This window comes from Geospiza fortis, unplaced genomic scaffold (assembly GCF_000277835.1).
Source record: "Geospiza fortis unplaced genomic scaffold, GeoFor_1.0 scaffold88, whole genome shotgun sequence".
Classification (NCBI taxonomy): Eukaryota; Metazoa; Chordata; class Aves; order Passeriformes; family Thraupidae; genus Geospiza; species Geospiza fortis.
In genome coordinates this window covers 886,220-906,979 of record NW_005054434.1, presented here as the reverse complement: position 1 = coordinate 906,979, position 20,760 = coordinate 886,220, and the positions used below count along the sequence as shown (strand labels likewise).

The 20,760-nt window shown below is 44.5% G+C and overlaps 1 protein-coding gene across 1 annotated transcript in view; it reads right to left on the bottom strand.

The window, feature by feature from the left end:
- Nucleotides 1-20,344, bottom strand: part of PARP1 (poly(ADP-ribose) polymerase 1) — a 27,635-nt gene extending 7,291 nt beyond the window's left edge. The window contains exons 1-14 of the mRNA XM_005427016.2: nt 20,182-20,344; nt 19,580-19,698; nt 18,632-18,846; nt 13,242-13,338; nt 11,773-11,889; nt 9,405-9,581; nt 8,842-8,983; nt 7,211-7,351; nt 6,285-6,527; nt 5,233-5,301; nt 4,321-4,453; nt 2,944-3,139; nt 1,544-1,672; nt 7-60 (exon numbers count right to left, since the gene is read on the bottom strand). Coding sequence (XP_005427073.1) covers nt 7-60; nt 1,544-1,672; nt 2,944-3,139; nt 4,321-4,453; nt 5,233-5,301; nt 6,285-6,527; nt 7,211-7,351; nt 8,842-8,983; nt 9,405-9,581; nt 11,773-11,889; nt 13,242-13,338; nt 18,632-18,846; nt 19,580-19,698; nt 20,182-20,338 — 1,989 coding nt within the window. The 5' untranslated portion in view covers nt 20,339-20,344. The remainder of the gene's footprint in view (nt 1-6; nt 61-1,543; nt 1,673-2,943; nt 3,140-4,320; nt 4,454-5,232; nt 5,302-6,284; nt 6,528-7,210; nt 7,352-8,841; nt 8,984-9,404; nt 9,582-11,772; nt 11,890-13,241; nt 13,339-18,631; nt 18,847-19,579; nt 19,699-20,181) is intronic.
- Between the last annotated feature and the right edge of the window lie 416 nt (nt 20,345-20,760).

The following is a 20,760-nucleotide window of genomic DNA, read 5'->3' as shown; positions in this document are numbered from 1 at the left end:
GTATGCACTCTGGATCTGTCGCTTGCTCAGTTTTCCCAATGGCATCTTCTGCAAGTCAATCTGATGAAGATATAAGTATTAAACCCAACTATCACTACATTTCAACCACTGCAGCATTCCCTCTCTGGTTTCTAGAGAACTAATTTCTCCATGCTAATAGGACTGACCGACAAAGAATAGAAACATTTTAGACTCTGAGGATTGAGAAATTATGTCAGAAGGACACACCATTGAGAGGACATCCTATAACCAAAGGAATACTGCAATAGGAAGCTAAGCACATATGCTAGGGCAACACAAAAATAGGATATTAATTATCTGGCATGAAGTTTAATATTAACCTGGTGTCAGATGCATTTCTTAATCCATTAAGTAACCATATACTTAAGGCTGGCAAAGAAGCAAACTGAATTAAGTAATTCTTGTTCATAAGATCATCTGTGTCTAGGTACAATCCAGACACCCTCTTCTAACTTTACCCTAAAATTATCAAGGGTCAAATGCAAAGATGCTAGGAGGTGCTTCATATTCATGAAAAATGAGCCAAAACCCCTTAACTTATTAAAAGCAATGTCTTGGTTGCCTGCATTTATCCACTGATTTAATTTAATGTTGGTTTTCTTTGTGTATTGATGGATCTTGGGAGAGTACTGGAATTTAAAGTACTACAAAATGTTGGGCAAGCCATCTGAAAGCTTTCAGGTAAGCTGCAGAAAATGGTACAAAGCCTATTCTGAAAGGTAGGCACTCCAAATAATGATACAGAGAGCAAAGAACAGCTGCTCAAATGTCAAGTCTTAGGCAGGATAACTAAGCTGGCTGAAGAAAACAGAAACTTGTTATTTAGAATTAGTTCAAATGACTGCATTAAAACAAACAGCAGGATCTCTGCATATCACAAGGATGGATCAAGAAGTATGGAGAAAAGAAGAATGGATTAAAAGAAGAGTTTTATTAGAACAAATGAGAAATACAACCAAAACAATCCCAAGTCCACCCTGTGCAGAAGAGGATCTGGACTCTGACAAGACACTTCCATTGTGCATGCACCAACTGGCAGCATTTCTCTAGTCTGAGGTGCTAAAATTCATGGTACTCTAGTCCCCAAATGATTCCCTGCTTAGAAAACAAGGAGTGTCACCAGTGTCACATGACCAGCACATTGGTTATCAGTGCTAATACTTTAGGAGCATTCAGCAAACAGCAGTCACTATGTAGATGTGACTGTGACACAAGCAAACAAAACCACAGAATGATTACTGCTCCCAGGACTGGCAGACAATTCTCTCATAGGCTTGCTAAACTGAAGACATTCATAGACAAAAAATGCATCTGTGTTTTAAGAGCTGCATGTATCACAACTAAGTTACAACTTCCAGGGCTTGGCAAATTCCAGTCGGACTCTTTGCCTTTATTTTGAGACAGATCTAAAACTCACACTTGGCTTTTGGGGAGTATGAAGCACTCTGGATTGCAAAGAACTTGGTTCTGTTTGTGCAAGCATGGTGGTAGGTTAAGGAGAAACATGAATGTGTGTAGTCACCTCAAATTCCACCATTGCTTTCTTCATGCTCTCCACATCAAAGATCATCTTAATAAGATCCTGGATTGGCTTAGCAAGTTTTGATTTTGTCCCAGCACCTACTGTCAGTTTCCTGACAGCTTCTTCATCCTGGAAGGTAAAAATAGTATCAGAATTAGCAAAATCACAAAGGATTAAAAAGTAACAGGCTGGCTGCCATGGCAACAACTCAAAACCAATTTAGTGTGTGCATTCTATGACTAGCCTGAAGTTCATGGGGAGCGTGGGACACTGCTCTGACATTCTGGAACAAAATGGTCTTAAAAAAACACCTATTCAGTAATTTGGCAGATACTATTTCAAGAGATGGCACTGTAAAAAATAAGCAGAAAGTAGAATTAAGGGACTAGGAACTCTGCATTGCTGCTTCACTTCAAGCAAGTATTAATTACTTTCTCTGCAAGCTTTCTGCTGCATAGTGGCTTTCACATGAAAAAATGACTGTTTACTTTGCTGCTTTTATGACAAAACAGATGTAATAACTAGTTCCACCAAGTTTTTGTAATAGAAACTGCCATAGATGTGTACAGGAATCATCAATTAGCCATAATACCATCTTGATGCCTTCATGGAGAGAGCATTACACGAATAAATCATCAGCCAGGTGCTTTGAGTAACACTGTACATTACACTGAGACAGACACTTTGCCACTGAAATATTCAAATTTCCAGAATTAAAGCCAAGTTTTGAGTGCTTTGCACTGAAAGATGACATCCATTAATTTGGCCACAGAAAAACACAATGTCTTGAAAATATGTGCTCTGACAATTTTATAGCATTCAACTATTTAGTCTGAAAATAGTTCAGGTAACAGGTATGCCCTTAAATAAACACACAAACCAGCACTGGAAAGAAGGAAAAGAATTCTTATTCATCTTAGCTGTCTAAAAAGCCAAATTTTACTGGCAGTGAATAATTTCTCTCTCAGCCTGCTCAGTATGTGCACTAAGTGGAATACTGCACCGGAGTTGCTACAGCATTTGGGAGGATTTTGGAGGCAGCAGACAGATGAAAAGCATCTATTTTAAATTTTAAAAAATCAAGTTTTCAGACAGGATGTTTGTGAACTGACTGCTGGATCAAGTGCCAATTAATATCCTTAAAGTTACAGAGTAAACAGGAATAAGCATTCAAGAGATCTGATAACAGAAAACTCTTTAGTTTCCCAACAGGTCTATTTTAATGGATGTAGATCCTTGACCTACAGCTTTCCTCTGTAGCAGAGAGAAGATGCAACAGCTGCATTTTAATTCCCCTGGTTTGTGAAGTGCAAGAGATTCCAAGGGTAAGCACAGAATAGAACAGTGACACAGGGAATGTCAGCAATGCTCCACCTGGGACAGGGGCATTTCAAAGTTACCTGTCCATAATCTATTTCCAGCGGGTAGAACTTTTTGGGATATTTAGTGAAGTTCTTAGAATGCCAAGAATTGCCAGTTTTCTCTTCATACAAATTCAGGAAGTGTTCAATGGCATCTTCTTTTGATGGCATCTGCTCCAGCTTGTTACTGCCAATTACAGTGCCCACACGGCCCCAGGATCGGAACACCCAGTACCTGGAGAAATCAATGGGACACAAGAAGAACCATCAGCCACTCCAGTGCCATTTGCATACCAGTAACTTTATGGAACACCCTCTCCATCACAGAAAGTGTGAAAAGAATTTCTACATTTTTTTCATTGAGAGAAATCACAGTATGTCCAAGAACTGGTGTAAAAAATGCCCAGTGTTAACACACCAGAACCACAGCCCTGAGGATAAATGGGTGCACAGCAGGAAGAGAGAGGCTAACATCTCTTCAATCTTCATGTTTTGCAAATACAAACCTTCAGACTATTGGGGTCATATATTTGAAAAACAAAGACAAAGCATCTTTAAGCCCCAGGCCCCAGCGTTCAGTATTTTAGAGAAACCAGAAGTAAATCAAATATTTGTTTGTACTGCTGACAGCACCTTGGGTGAGCTTCTGCAGTATTTATGGGGATACAATCAATCAACCTTTCCAATATGTCAGGTATGAAATGCAGGCACTGAAATCCCTCCACCTACTGAATCCCAGACTTGATACAACCTCACACAAATGAGACAGGAACAAAAGCTTATTAAAAACATGGTAAAGTGCAATAAATCTGGAGCTGAACCACAGTCATTGCTACCCTGGATTTCTGTGTCACTTATGTGTTTGGCAGGGGCAGTTTTATTTTAAAGAACCTTCTCAATCTCTTCATCTAATCAGCAATGCAACCACTGAACAGCTTTGCCATGCACCCAATGAGATTGGAAAGCTACACACATGATCAGCTCCTATTGCATGAATATTTCATGCATTTTGTTATACTTCAGGGCACACAATTCAGGCTAACACTGTGGTAGAACAGCCAGAATCTGGATTTGTTTCCTAAAGTGACAGCTCTGTGATTAGAACACAAAATTAAGTTAGAGAATATGGGGGGAAAAAAACCCACCTTAGGTTTTGTCAACACCCACAAGGAATGTCTCCATGCAGAGCAGAAATTTCTCCATGGGTGTCTTGTTTGGTAGGTTTGGAGGGGTTATTTTAGTTTTGGTTTGGTTTTTTTCATTTGTGTTGTAGTGGTTTCTTCCTCCAAGCAACTACACCAATTTGTTATCTCTCTAAAGACATTTTACTCACACTTTGCTTTTGGAGTGTCAAAAATCCAGTATTTATTAGAAAAAAAAGTGAATGGAAGTATTTGAAGGGAAAACTAAACTCACCTGTTCTCTCTGTCATCCTCTAGCAGCTGCAGCTTATAATAGGAATTTGTTCCTTTTACAATATCTACTAGTCCCAGGGTTGCACTGAAAATTTTCCCACCTTTTTCAAAGACATGAGCAGAATCCTCCAAACCTGCAGAGAAGAAAAAATTAGAACACAGAGGAGGAGGTGACTGTTTTAGCTCTCCTTCCTGCATTTGCACTCATCCAAATGTTTCCTGCAGCAGTGTGATTTAACAGAAATACTGCAAAACCAGTGACCACACAGCTCATTCAAAACTACTTGAAGCACAATGAATTAATTAATGAATTGTGAGCTTAGTCCTCTAGATAAACTTTAGATAAATTTCTCCAGTATCTGGAGAAATTAGAGTTAGTATCTAGTTAGTATCCTAACTAGAGGAAAAAACCTGTAACCTTTGATAGAGGATGATCTAAAATCCAGGATCTAATACTGTGTGAGCAGCTGAAAGAATCCTCAGGAGAAATGCAGCTCTGCAGGTGTCACATTAGCAAATGGACCGAAAAGCAAAGGCTGGCCTTGGATGCAGCACAAATTGTCAGCACATCCATGAACCACAGGTTTGGAGAGCAGCATCAGTAGATATTTATGCCAAACCTGTGTCCTCTGCTGGCTGGGCCTTTACTCACTCCACTGATAGGAGACCCTAAAGCTGAACAAGGCGCACACCTTAGTTTAAATGGTCCTTCTGAAGAAAGCTGCGCTAGAAAATCCTGGAATATTCAGCCTTGGATGTCAATCAATATGCTTCCTTTGACAGCAATGTTAAAGGTTTAAAAATTCATGCTCCTTTATGGAACCCTCATCCTTTGACAGAAAAACCCTTTTGCAAACCATCAGGCATTCTGAAGGCTGTGGGTGGCGCAGGCACAGGCACTGTTATCACTCACCAGAATCAGGATCTACTGCTGCTCCACCCTTCACTGTTAACTTCATTTTCTTTTCAGACTTGCTAGGTCCTGCAGTGAAAGACAGTTAATTTTTTTTCTTAGGTGAGCAACACAATATCACTTGAATCAACCTTAAAATTCTCAAGTTGCATAATTATCACCCTAAGGTGAAGCAGATTCCCAGTATATGAGAACACTGACTTCAGTGGCTTTTTTTCAACCTACCTCTAGCAGCCAAATCACAACTAAATGAGAAATTACATTTCCCCAGATTCTATCTATCTATTCTTTTTCTCCTGGCCCCAAGGGGTGGACCATGTCATTTTTTTTATCTGCACTGAAGATAAACACAACCACAAATGTGGAAGTGGGATTTAAAAACCTCACAGGGCACGGGGAGTGTTTGGATTCCCTGGGGATGCTGCTGTGGTGAGACAGTCTGGCAATAGCACACCCAGACTGGCAATAGCACACCCAGTTGCATGACAGAAACCTCCACTTGGAGGACACAAAGAACAGGTTCTGAAAAGCAGTGAGCAAATGTGATGGTTTTGTTCGCCATCCAGGGTTAATAATGCAAGTTCTCTATGGCATTGGTGAGCAATGCCATCAATATTTTTACACTGCTACAAAAATATTATGTTCTAAATCAAGGAGAATAGAGACTCAGTGCTGCGGACCTCAGTATTTTCTCACTTGCCAACACTCCCTGAGTAGTGTCTGTCATTTTGGTGTCTTAGGACCTCCTTGGAGCTACAACACCAACCCAAACTGGCAGTGAAGCTGATGTTTTATGAGGAAGAGATGGGTTTGATGGTAGGGAGCTTGGGTAGACTGAAGCAGGGGAAACAGCCAGCTCCTGAGACAGCTCAGGAGACAGTTGCATGTTTATTAAAGCTAGTCTTGCCCTGAGGTCCATTATATAAACTTATCATGAGAAAAAAAAAGACAGAAAATTCTCGGAAAGGGTAAGGATAGACCATACCCAGGTTTGCTTTGTGCACGCACAGTACTGAACAGGCCTGTGGAGAAACAACTGCTTTGTTCCTCACCTTGTTCTTCTTTGACCTTCCCAGCACTCTTTGTACTTGGGGGCTTGCTGTTCTTCCCATCCACAGCCATTTCCTCATGCTCCATTTTCACCTCTGCACCCCAGGGTGAAAGGGCATGGAGAGACACGAGCTCCTGGAAGTCCTTGCTGGAAGATTTCACATCCTGAAGAAACGCCTCCGAGACCACACGGACCTTGGCCTCCTTCACTTCTTCCATCTTCTTGCTCATTTTCTCCACATCCTCTGCAAAGGCAGGATAGGAAGGGGAGAAAAAAATGAGGTTCTAGACCTCAGCCTCCTCCTCTGGCCATGATTCAGGGCTCTGTAACACTTTGAAAACACAATTACTACTACTACTAAACTGAAAACACAATTCACCGCGTTCTTTGGAGAGCCAAGTTCCTCCTTGGTTCAAAGATACAGTTTGGGCTAGAGCAGGAACACTCCTGTTCTACCTGGCTGGTCCAGTTCTCCCTTTCCCAGATCTCAGCTGGACTCTCTGATGGATGGGAGCAGATCTCCCACCTCAGCAGTCAGTTTGCACAGCTCCAACACAGAGCAAGAGCAGACTCTAAGCTGCCAGCAGAGCAAACCAGTACCCTCAGTCAGGCAACCACAGTCAGCTCTGGGGATTTTCCAAGACAAGCATGGACACAGCCTTGAGCACCCAACAAAGGTGGCCTGCACACCACCATGGTCTGCACACAAAGCCCACAAGAGCCTGAAGGCTCAGCCTGCCAGGTTAACTGGCTGGGTAAGCAAAACTCAAACAGCACACATCTGCCTACTTTTCAGGCCATGTGTGCACACAAAACACTCCCCCTAATCCAAACACTGATCCCCAGACAGCTCTGAGGACAAGTGTCCTCTGTAATCTGCTCAGCTCTGTTAGGACTGCTGCCAGGAACCACAGCACGGCTGCTCACTCTGGGTGCTGATGCACAGCGTGGCCTTGTTGGCTGTTGTGGTCATCTTTCCTCCCAGGTCCTCCACGATGCTTTTCACCTCCTCCTTGTTCTTTGACAGCTTCCCAACAATCAGGATCTTCATGTTGGTCAGTGGTTTGTCTAAAGGTTTGGAAATGACACGTTAGCCACAGGCACAGAGTCCCTGGACAAAGAGCAAGCACAAAGTGACAGCATCCCCCCCTCTCTGTACAATCAGCTCAGCTGGCAGGGACATGAGGGGCCAACCAGGTCTGACCTGCACTAAGCAAGCAGGAGGGAGGTCACCTTGCCAGAGGAAAGGGAACAAAGCTCAGCAGATGCCAACAAACAGAAGGGATGGAAGACAGGGAAATGGTATGTAGGCATATTTGCCCTTTTCTTGGTTTGTTTTGTTAAGTAAAAAGAAACAGTCTTCTTTCAGCACTGTGCTACTAGGGACTGTGCTCTGCTTCCCTTTTCTTTTGATGCCTGGATAGCATGGGAGAAATTCACTGTCACATGAAAGCTCCTGCCTTTTCAAAAGGAAATCTTTTTTTGAGGGGCTGCAGAGAGAATTCTCTCTCAAGCAACACTGTTCCAGTCTTGATCTTATAGACAGTACAAGGTTCTACCATGGAGCAAACTGGCAACCATTGTGTTAACATTGCAATTCAGGCTGGTCCAGGACATGGCAAGTGCCTAAAGAGCATATTTGCACTGCTATAAGATAAATGCCACCAACTCTAATTGACCAGCTGAGAGTTGTGCTTCCTCTTCTGCCCTCAACCCAGATTAGTTTGGTTGTTAGCAAACAAAGCAACCTGGCTTTAAATCTGGTCAACCTTTTGAGTTTACCTTCAGGGGACACAGGGGCTGGAATCAATCTGCTAATCAGCAACAAGACCTGGGTTACTTTGTCTTCATTGCTAAAATAATGTGATCTGGCTGAAGTTAACTGTGCAGAATTACTCCACCTTTTTAACCAAGTTACAATAATGCCCTGCACCCAAAATTATGGCCAGAACTAGAAAGGCTGAATAAGAAAGAAGTCAGGCTTTATCACCAAAGCATGCAACTCATCCCAGCAACCTACATAAGGTCCAACCTTTTGCCAGCTGGAGATAGCACATCTATTTTGCATAAGGGGAGTCAGTGATCAGTAAAGGCAAATCTCAGTAGATGATTTAGAAACCAAACAATCCCCTGAAAAACCCTCTTGCCCTCAAAACTTAAATTTATGTGGAATATCTGGCATTAAGGACATCCCTGGATGGTCCCCAAGAAACCAAGTGAGGTGGCACTGTGAAGCAGGTCTCCCCTGAGACACAATTTGCAACATCAGCCTTTGCATTTCTGATTCACTGCACACACATCACTTCCTCACAATCAACAAACACTCAAAATCATCTGTGAGTAAACAGCAGAACCTCAAGCCCATGACCCCAGACACCCCAGGCCTGCCTGTGCTGGGAAGATGAAGCACATGAGACATTTTTTTTATCAGGAGAGCTCTGCCTGCTTGAGAGCAGGAGAACAGTGTGACTGTCCAGGGTGGCAGGTTTGTCTGGCTGGGGATGCCAGCCTGAACATCATCCTGAGCTCCACCAAGCCATGCCCAGCCAGACACTTACCTCTGGGTGCAGACACAGTCTCTGACAAAGGAGCAGATGCAGAGGGAGGAGGGGCCGAGTTCACAGTGGCAGCATCTGGAGGGAACACCCTGTCCTGCTTCTTACACTTAAATTTCTTCAGGTAAGGAATTTCCCGGAATTCCTGTGGGATGGAAGCATAAACAATTTAAACCCACAAATATTATTATAAGAGTTAAAGGATAAATTGAATGCTAGCCAGATGTTGGCATTTATTGCACATCTTGGAAATTATTTTGATTCACACCAAGGTGGACAAAACCCCACTTTACTGACTGAGAAAACAAAGCTGGAAGAGGGTAAATGATGAGTTTCAAATCAAATCAACAACATCACTTTCAATTTAATGTTACTGGAAAAAAAATGAATTATTTATGCATTAGCTGCCTGGTTCTGGAGGGATGTGGCTGTGACAGAACTTGCCTGCTGTCACAGCTGCTCAGTGCTGCAGCACACTCCGAACAAGCAGCAGTCAGTGCAGGATGCCACAGAGCAATCAGCTCAGGAATGTGCTTCAGAACATCAAATATGCAGCAAACACTCACCTTTGGGATGACCCAGTCTTTCCTGTTGGGAGTCTGTGTTTTAGCCACGCACTTGGTCCAGGCAGTGATGTCCCCAGAACAGTAATAAGCGTCACTCTTGAACACAAACTGCCCCTTGCACTGCTCGCAGGGCAGCAGAGCTCCAAAGGCCATCCCATCTGCTACTCTGTCCAAGATCTACAGCAACAAAGAACACAGAGCAGGTCATGGCAGGAGGAGGCTGGAGGCACACACACACACACAGTGTAACCCTGGGCTGCACAAGAACACAACTGCCAGGCTGCTGGCACAGCCATTTCCAGCACTTCACACACACTGTGAACATGAACCAAGGCTCTCAGCTGCACTGATGGATGTATGATGCCTCAGAGGCATGGCACAAGGCTCCTCCTGCTCATACCCCTGTGCAGATTCTCAGTTCAGTCAAAGAATTCTCCCAGGCTTCAGGCCTGGGAAACTTAAGAGAGGAAGAATGAAAACAATGATCCTTCTGTTCATGTTGTTCATAGGTATGTACCTTCAGAGTGCACTAGCCATGGTTCACCAATAGTGTGAAAGGCTTTCACTGTGACACCCATCAGGTTTCACCTTAGCAATCCTGGTTATAAAAGGATGCTACCTCTTAATAAAGTCTCTCTTTTTTACCTTCTGAACCATGGAGTCATTTTGTCCCTCCCTGACTCAACAGCATCACACCCCTGGCTCAGCCTCTCCTCTCCAGGAAGAGGGAGGTGATTCTCCCCCTCTGCTCTGCTCTGCTCTCAAGAGACTCCACTTGAAGAGCTGCATTCAGATCTGGGGCTCCCACCACAGCAAGGACACAGACCTGCAGAAGTGAGGCCAAAGGAGGGCCCCAAAAATGACCAGAGGGTTTGAGCATCTCTCCTGTGAAGACAAGCTGAGACATGGGATTGTGCAGCCTGGAGAAAAGGTCTCAAGGTCTCTTTGTAAGACCTTCCAGAACCTAAACAGGATCTGCAAGAAAGCAGTGAGGCACTTTACAAGGCCATGTAGTGTCAGGACAATGGCTTTCAACTGAAAGAAGGTATGTTCAGATTGGATATTAGGAATAAATCCTTCACTCCAAGGGTGGTGAGGCACTGGAACAGGCTGCCCAGAGGAGCTGTGGATTCTCCATCCTTAGAAGTGTTCAAGACTGGGTTGGATGGGGCTTTGAGCAACCTGATCTAGGGGGGTGGCATCCCTGCCCATGGCAAGGGGGTTGGAAAGAGATCTTCAGAGTCCCAATGCCACTGTCATATTTTCTGAAAAATCCTCTTTGCCCAGGATTCTTCTCCTGGGAAGCTGAGAAGCCCCAGAGAAAAAGGAAAACAGTATTATCTCATTTGTTTCTCCTGTGTTTTGCTGCTTTGGAATGTGTTTGGAGATGGTTTATCCAAGGTGTGAATTGTTTTGACTTAATGACCAATCACAGTCAGGCTGTGTTGGACTCTGAGGAGTCATTAATTTTTAATTATTATCTTTCAGCCTTCTGAAACTATCCTTTCTCTATTCTTTAGTATAGTTCAGTATAGTATAGTATAGTATAGTATAAGAATAAATTAGCCTTCTGAGAACATGGAGTCAGATTCATCTTTCCTCCCCATGACAGGGGACCCCAAAAATACCCCATCCCTTCCAACCCAACCCATTCTACAACCCTGTGGCTCAGGAGAACACACCTACCACACAGCACTGACCAGGCTGCCATGCCACAACAGCCAGGGAGAAGACAAGCTACTGCATCTGAGCACATGAGGAGGTAGGTGGGAATGTAGGCTCAGATAAGTCCAGGTTTTCCTGAGAGTATTCCATGACCATTTTGAGTCTAGACACTTCCCACACGCCAGCCCACACTCCTTACAAAGAGTCTTGATAAATACAAATACTTAAAGCACTATGTGGCTCTGAAAGAGAGCAGCCTTTCACAAATTACATAGACCAAAATGGACTGTTTTTAGAAAATAAACTGGGAAAGAATTTGTACAATTTTTGCTTCATTGTGCATAATTTAACACAATGGGAGGCCATGTGAAGTGCCTTAACTAACCTGCTCATGAAGAGCCAGCACCAACAAAAAAAACAAAAACCGCAGACTACTTTGAGCATAGCAGAATAAAGGCACCACACCAGGACAAAGATGCTGAACTCAGCACCACTCACCACCACACCACCCTTCACAAGCAAGTCAACAGCAATACCAGAGTCCTGGGACAGAAGGACTGGGCTTTGCACCAAATTTCTTTTTACAGTGTTACATTAGGAACCCTCTTCAGACTTGTGGACCTTGCAGCAATATTGGGTCAGGTCAGCTTCACCAGTTCCAAGACCCCCCCCACACACACAGAGCAACTCCAACCAAACTCACAGCATTCTCCCCTGAGGGGACCTCCTGCTTGTTGGCAATCAGCAGCTCCTTCAGGTCATTGGTGGAGCACACCTTCCTCAGCTCATCCTTGATGCCCCAGATCAGCTCTGTCTGCTCCTGTTGACAAAACCCAGCAGCTTAGAAAGCAATCCATTGCAAGTGGCCAACAACACTCCTCAAACTGCAGTGTGGGCACAAGGCTTTAGCAAGCCCATGTCATCTTACACACACATTGGGAGATTAAGAGCTCCAAGAACCAGTAACTTTACCAAAAGGGAGAGTCACACCTACTACTAAACACCTAAAACAGATCCTTAAAAGTCACATCCTTCAAATGTCAGTGCCCTTACTCAGAAAGTCTCAACACTCTTTACAAATTTCACCTACCTAGCTGACACTGAGAACAGTGGGGATGTGGCAGCATTTGAGCCTTCCAGAAAAAAAAAATCGCAAATGCTGATTGCCACTGTTCTTTTTTTAAGGTAACTAAGCATTAGAGCAATTTCTACCAGATCAGACACCTGCAGCAGTGTGGAGAAGCATGCACATTCTTTTGGGCTTTTCTACACAGAAGCATCCTAAAATATCTCAGATAGTTTCTGAATGTTATCCACTGGCTACAGTCAAAAATGCAGTCTGCCCTGGAAGAAGTGGTTTACTGGGTTATGTGGTGTAATTTTCAGTGTTAATGATCATGCTTCATGAAATGCTGTTAAAAAAAACTGAACCCAAACTTAATCCTGATCCACAAAGTGCCTTCATTTGTCCTAAACATCTGCACTGCAGCAGCAAAACCTTAAAAATATCTTTTTTTACAATTATGGTGCTGCCACACACACACAACAAAAAAAACGTTTGTACAAAACCATAGCCAGCGTTTTTCTACAGCTCCATTAAGACCTCAGTTGCAGCAAAGTCAGATTGTTAGTTTTTTCCCTTGGGAACTTTTAATAAATAAAAAAATCCTGAAGCTCTACTGGAGATTCTTCCCACAATATTCTAAAAGTGACAGGTAGAAAGCTGTGATCTACCACAATTTGCACCCATGAACTGAACATATCTCACCAGAGGGTGAAAAAGATTTGATTTTTCATTAATCTAGTTGCACGCTTTATTGCTGTTTAATTTTTACAATTTTATTGTTTTCCAGGCTTTTCTGCAATAGTGCTCAGGCTCCAAGCTCCAGCCACCAAAGCCAGCAGAAGGAGCCCAGAACCAGCCTCTCAGAAAAAAGGCATTTAACCTAATCTCTTCAAATCCAATAAGCCCAAGTCCTAGAGAACATCCTTCCTGTCTTTGCAGAGAAAGGGGCAGGGTGAATTCCCTTCAGCAAAGCCTCAGTGACAGGGCACAAGGATGGTCTGTGCTGCCCCTGCTCTCTCTGGGTACAAGGTACTGCCTTCTCTAGAGGCTCCTCTAGAGACTCTTCTAACCAAGCAGTTCTCAGGTTGTGAGCAGCTAAAACTCACCTTCAGCTGTTTCTGCTGCTTTGAGTCTTTCTCTTTTTCTTTTTTCTGCTTCTTTTTTGCAGTCACGTTTCCATCTACCTCTTCTCCTTTTCTCTTTCTAACAGAGACAAACAAAACAAAACCACACACACATGAAAGGAAGTCGTTGAAATGGCTGTCCAACAGTTACCAGAGCTCAGATTACTGACTGCCAATATCTGCAGAGGCTTGAATATCCTCAGTTTTGGCAGGCAAATCCATTTTTCAAATTCCTCAGTGCTAGATTATAGACCTGCACTTGGCTCTGCAATGTGAGCTGCCTCAATCAGGTCAGGTACACTCAGAGGTTTTCCACAGGGTAACTGTGGTGTGGGAGAAGAGCACGTGAAAGACTGCAACATTCTCAGGCATATTCATCTATATTCATCTCATCTATTCATCTATACACCAAAGGCATACCTAAGGATCACTGAACAGCTCTCCAAATTCGAGGAGGTGCAGCAATGCAAGTTAAAAGACCACAGTGTCTTTCAGCTGAATCAACAGCTCGATCAGCTTAGGCAGTCTATACTGAAATAAAGGGGAGCAAACACAGTAACTTTAATGAGTTAACACACTGGGAAACTAGGGAGCATTTCCCTAGTTGGGTATTTCCCAACTCCCTAGGAGTATTTCTAATATTCCCTAGGAGTATTTCCCACCTAGTTTCTCTTCAGACTGGAATTAAGTCAGGGCTCTGAAACCAAACAGGTGCAAGTTTCTGGAAAATTTCAGTGCAAGCATTGTTGGACACGTTTTAGGTGCAAGCACTGGAAAATGCTTCCAGGCTCACAGTGCTTTTGTCATGTACTGTTGGGAGTTGCATGTGTGGAAATTTATTGCTATTTGCTATTTAGACCTGAAGGGAGAAGTCACAGAAAACACTGCTCAAGAAAGACTAGAAAAAGAAAGCCAGATGAAAACTGGGGGATTTTGGCAGACTTCAGAGTGACAAGGGACTTCAGAAGAAGATAATTTATGTTTCCAGAGTCATGTCATCTCCTTTTGTCTGCCTGGAGTGTGTTCTCCTTGTGAGGATGCCAAGGGAAATTCTATCCCAGCTGAGATAGGATGGGCCTGCAACTCGAGGCAGAGCACAAACACAGCCTGGATCACACACTCCATTTGGACAGAGATGCTTTCTGTTATGAAACATCAGCCAGTTCTCTTTTTAAGAAAGCCTGTCTTAACTTTGTAAGCTGTGGCTGAGGGTTAAGTCATGAAGTTGACATTTCTGATTGCTCTCCTACTTACAATTTCAAACAGTTCTCTTTCTAGGACTTTGCTCCCACTAAGACTAAGAATGTCAGGAGGTCACTCCTCCCAGAGACTCCTGCATGAGACCTGTAGTTCCAGTAACTTGAATTCCCTAAAATTCACTAAGTGCTCACTTTATTTGCAGTGGCCACAACAGCCCACCATCAGCACCTCTGACCAAACCACAGCTCAGAGCACTTTGAGGGACTGATCTGGCAGATCTCATCTCCAGCTGTGCCCTGCCAGCTGCCATCATCTCCCTGCCTCTGGTGGGGGGAAACAGCCTCACTGTGCTGCCAGCAACTGCTTCAGAAAAACTTCACCCTGTGCTCTGAATCAGACAAGCAGCAACCAGTGTGGCAGGACTGGCTCCAGCACACACACACAGAGCAGTGTCTATAAAAGCCCCCGGGCCAAGCAAATCCTCTCTCCTCCCTGGCTGCAGCTCCTGCTGGGAGCAAGACCAGAGCATCCACTGAACCCTATCAAGAGGACAATGACTTCCCTAAGTTTTAACAGAGTCGGGGGTACACAACAGGACCTGTGAAAAGCTTCCCAGCCTGAGTGCAAAGTGTTCTGCACCTTCCCAAACCAGGATTAATGATGTCAGTGCTCAGGAGGGGTGCCCAGCCCTGGGTATCTGCAGTGCCTGCTGACAGCCAGGCTGCCTCCAGCAAGCCAGCAGTGACTCCCACACTGTAACTGGCTCCTAAAGGAGCCAATCCAGCACAGCAGCCTCTGGAAGGTGATCACTCTGCTGAGAGACCCTGTGACCCAGGGAATGCAGCCAAATTCCAGCAGCAACTCTCTTTTGGCAGCTTCCCCTCACAGTCAGGGGACAGCAGTGCTGTGCAGAGTGGTTACAGTTCCTGCTCCAGCCATGGAACAAACCATGCAGTGGGAGGGATCATCCCAACTGCAGGGAGGCACAAAGCTATGGGTCACCACCTTCTCTCTCGTGCCCAAGGCTACAGCAAACACCAGTCATTTTACAGAGCCTGGAGAAGGGAATGGCAAAGCTGACTTCATCTTGCAGCTTCCCAAAGCAGCACATTTTAGAACAATCTGTAAACTACACCCTCACTGACACAAGAACACACACACAAGGATCTTCCATCCTTGGGCCACACAACCACGTGTTGCCCACAGCAGTGGGGTGACACTGTGCACACCCCTTCTCCTGCTGGGCAAGGGACAGCCCTCCACCTCTGACAGCTACAGCCCAACAGCTTGCCTGGAAGAACTGGCATTTCCCAGGCAATGCCAACCACTCCTCACCTTCTGGGAAGCCACACAAGATTTATTCCAATTTCAGAGGAGATGAAGAGGGAAGTGAGCTGTCCCACTGTGGCCTGGCCCTTCCTGACCATCTACTCTATTTTTCACATTCACCTCTTCCCTTTCCTGTGGAAAGGACAGCCACAACAACCCTGGATAAAGCAAGCAGCCCAGCAGGGAGCAACAAGAACTCCTTTTTTCCCTTCCTCTCTGTAAAGCACTGCCAGACTGCTGGTGACCTGAGCACTTAGCATTTGCCTCAGGTCACCTCTGCAGCTAATCCAGTGCTGCATGACATCTCCAGAGTGACACTTTACTCCTGACCTGGGCAGCAATTCCACCTAAACAAGTGAGGCAGAAAACATAGGAAGTATTACAGCTCAGAGCAGGAGGACAAAACACACACTGCCAAGGAAATGCTGTCAAAAGGAGCTCACAAGCTGCTCCTGCATTTCCTACAAAAGCATCTAGGCATTCTTTCCACAGAGAAGCTGCAGGCAAGGACACAAGATCCTCCTTTCCCAGCTCTGCAAAGTGTTAGTGCTTGGGCAGGACAGCCCATAGCCCCAGGGAGGGTTGCATGTCTCACCCAGAACTGGCTGAGAAAGGAGCCAGGATCCTTGCAGTAAATCCTCCCATATTTGGTCTTCACAAGAAAAGGATTTTCCAACTTATTCTGGGTAGCCCTGCTCCACACCTCACCTCTCCCATCTGAAAAAGGCATGTCTCAATGCCACTTTTACACAAAGGGCTGACAGGGCAGTCCCCAAGCCTGAGATTCTCCTCAAAGTATGGGCTGGACATGCAGCAGCAGCACCTGAATTTGGATGTGTCACATCTGAATTGCACAGACTTCTGAGTCAAGATACAATTCAAATGCAGCATATTTAGAAATATCTTTAAAGATAATTTTGAGAACCTCACTTGCAACAGACACTTTAATATAATTTCTGCAAGAGGCTGTAATTTCTGTTGGTAATTTCTGTTATCTGATTGAATGCACAAGGTGAATTATCTGAGGTAACTGCATCTCATTCAGGTTTCTGGAGTGTTCTTCCTTTGGCTTCTCCATAACTCCTGTGCTTTCTTGGTAGCAAAACCACCAGCTAGTTAGCACACCACACTCCTCCCCTCATGCTGTGTATTTACATTCCCACCCATTATTTTTGTTTGACAGGCAACGATTTTTCCAGCTGACCCTTGCCAGCCTTGGCTCAAGCACAGCCCAAAGAGCAGAAGGCAGTGGAGCACTAGAAGAGCCAGCCAGCAACCTCAAGGCTGAGGGGCTTGTTCAGGAAGTGCTTAGAAAGCAGGAAAGATGAGACATCCTGCTGCTTTTCTGGCATGAGGTCCTGGTTCACATTACCCTCCATCACCAGTGCAAGCTTTTTTCCACTGCAATTCTGGGCTTTTATTTACACAGTGACTTGGCAAACTACTCTGTGGCCTTTCTTTACAAAGCCTTCATATTCTGCATAGCATCCCAGAAGTGGCCCAGAAAAGCAGAGTCAGGGCAGACAAGAGAAGCACTTACACAGTCAAATCTCTAGAGCTTTGCTGAGGACATGGGAGAAAACTACAAATAACCCTATTAAACTCACTGTTCTAGGACAAAGCAGAACTCACATCTCAGCACAAAAAGCAAAGGACTACTTGAAAACCTGTAAGTGCATTAAAATACTGCACTTCTGCTTACACTATGCAATGCACACAGAGGTAAAATCCCTGCATGGAAAGACAGCAGGCTGCCCAACAGATGCACTCATCTCCTCTTGGCCTCTGCCAGTTCAGCTGAGAGAGGTGAACAGAACAGAACCTGACAGGGCTCTGGCCAAAGCCCCCACCCTGGGGTGCTGCAGGACTCCCCACAGCACTGCCAAATGCTTCTGGAGCATTTGCCAAGGAACTGCACACCACACACATCAGCTGCATACCTGAAGGACCAAAACTGACAAAGACTGCACAGCTGTGACATGGCCATAGCTTCTCAGAACAGACATCAGCCTCACTGGACATTTTCATGCTGAATCTTTGCAAAAGCAAAGTTGAATTCAGTCTAAAATGCACACAGAGAAGCCGAATGTTTTCCAATGACAAGATCTTCCTTATTTGTAGGATCCAGAAATACCTAATGTTCCTTCCTTCAAGGGGACAATACAACACTGGTTTGTGTTATGAGGCATGACTCCAGGCAAAGTCATTTCAAGAACAAGTAACAAAAGCCTTCATTAAAAAAAGAAAGAGTCACAAAGCTAGCAAGTCACCTGGAAACACTTGTCTGTCAGCACAGGTCCTGTCAAGAGCCTCCACTGCAAATCTCAATGCAAGGCAATGAAATTTCAGACATACTATAAAAGATTCAGCAAACAAAAGCATCCAAGTGTAAGCACTACATGGCAAATAAACACCATTATCAGATTCAGTGCCTGTCACAGTTCAGAAGCTCATAGATAAAAGATGTCAAATCAATTCTCTAACAAGTGGTTTGAGCGGAGAAACCACTGCTGATAACAGTATCACACAAGGAGACACAGAGTCCAGTATCCTTTTGTACTACACAAGCATCATTTCATGGTTGAAAGCCCTGAATCAGCCCTCCAAGTCACATCTGCAGGTCTCTGCATTTCATCAAGGCAGTCACAGAGGGCAACTGGACTGCAGGTTCCCAGGGACAGGGAATGTCTGTTGTCATCTGCCTGAGGTCACAGGAAGGACCAAACCTTCCCATGACCAATACTCCTCTAACAGAGACAACAACATCCCTCAACATTAATCACGGATGTATTTAAAGGCAATGCCTCCTGCAGACAACACAATTTCTTACACCAACCACCTACCCTTCACTCTTGGTAGCTGGGAGCTGCTTCTTCAGAGTTTCTTTATCTTCAGCTTTCAGGATGCTGAAGCCCAGGAGCTGGGTGGCCCCGTAGGCAGGAAGGAAGCCCAGCTCTGCCCGGCGGCTCACGAAGCAGTCGGGGTGGTACCAGTTATCAATCATCCCCAGCTGAGGCTTCTCAGGATGCACCATCTTCTTGGAAATCCTGATCTGGCCCTGAGGGAGATCAAAGTGACACAAGAGCAGTTGTCAGGTCATTCTGGAAGGAGCAGGATGTTAACAAGTTACCAACATGATGCTTCCTAAAAATCTGTAAAGCAGTAACATTCCTCCATCAAAGTCTGCAACTTTTGTTCAAACACTTTCACTACAGTTTCTCTACCATTTTCATGCACTCTTGCTAGGCTGAAAAAGTCACCTTTGAAGGCAGTCTTCTGTTCAAAATCCACTCAGACTGGGTAATCATGTTGTCTTTATTCCAACTTCCAGTAAGCTTACCAAGTAAAACTCACATGAACAAGCTTCATAAAAGCACATCTCAAAATTAACTTTATGTCCCTATCACTCAAACATCAATGCTAATATGATCTTATCCTGTTTTACTGCAAATTACCTTTCAGATGTCCAACAAGTAGATGGTTTGCAGTGCAGCAACAAGCAGGAAAAGCTGCAGTTAGTGGTGGCTCTCTTGCTACCGAAATGTTGGTGAGCAGCATTCCCAGCCTGCTCTAAGACCCAAGTGAAAGCAGGGATCACCAGGCTTGAAGCTCAGGCTACCTTGCCTGAGGGATGCCTTTACTGTCAGCTGTCCAGGACACAGCTGCTGCTCAGACATAGAAATGCAGCTCTGCAAGTGCTTTCCATATGCAGGACAGACAGAAGCAATTATAAAAGCCACTGTTTGAATTAAAACTGGTGAGAGAAAAGATGAGATGGAGAACTTTTTTACCTTTTCTATTTTCTGCTCACAGCCTTTGCAAGTACTTCTGTTGGACTTGGCATATTCTGCAGCAAAGTCATTTAGGCTCTTCTCAGCCTTACCACCTCCTTCCTGTTCCCCTCCTTTTCCTGGAGAACAAAGCAAACACAGAATTCAGCTTTAATATGCATTCCCTTATTTTCTTATTCTCTGTCCCAGATTGTTTGCAGTCTGCATTGATAAACCTCTTGGGTTCCAGCCACTCATTTGTCCAGAATTTGAACAGACAGCAAGACAAGCAGTCCATGCTCAAAAGCACCAAAGAGCCACCACAACCACACACTGAACGGAAGGTACCACTAAGAAAACACAGTACAACAAAGTAAATACACCAAGCATGATAACATGAGATGTTTTCCAATATATCTGCCAAGTGACTTGGCTTTTTCTCCTCACTGATTTAACATGCTGGATGATACTGTCAGCATCCTCACCCTGCAGTGTGGAGACATCTCAGCAATTCTGACATCACTCACTGAAGTGACGTGGACATCAGATCACCATAACAACAGCACAACAAAAGAGAGCACAGCTCCAGATGAACCTCCAAACACCAGGAGGCTTCTGCCTACCTCCTCCAGGGCCTCCAGTTTCAATGGCTTTCTTGATCTTCTCCTGATCTTCCCAGCGAAGCTCAGGGAAGCCGTCAATGTCTGCATGGGACACAAGTCGAGCCCGCTTCCAGAAGCAGCTGTAGTGGTGCCAGTGAGGGACTTTGCCATCAAACATGGGTGACTAGCAAAAAAAAGCACATTAGGCCAAGATGAAACAATTCAAGCAGAATCAAGGGGAAAAACAAAACAAAGCCCAAAATAAAAATGAGTATCTGGGTAAACACACGCAATTTCTTCTTTCTATTTTTCTTTAAATCAAGAGGTGGATACTATTTAGGACAAAGTCTAAGAAGAAAATCTAATAAGACAGAAAAGCTGCTGGAGAGATGTTCCCAAAGCGGAAAGACATGGAAGGAGTATTTAGCTAGCTTAACCAGTTCATCACCCTGCTGCTCAGACCATCTGCTTTACTGCAAGAAAAAAAAAATCACAACCTCAGCACGGCTGCACCAGCCCCTGTGAGACTGTGCAGCACAGGAGGCTGCTGAACTCACTGCACAACCCCTTTGAGAGCCACTGCTCAAGTAAACAGTCTCT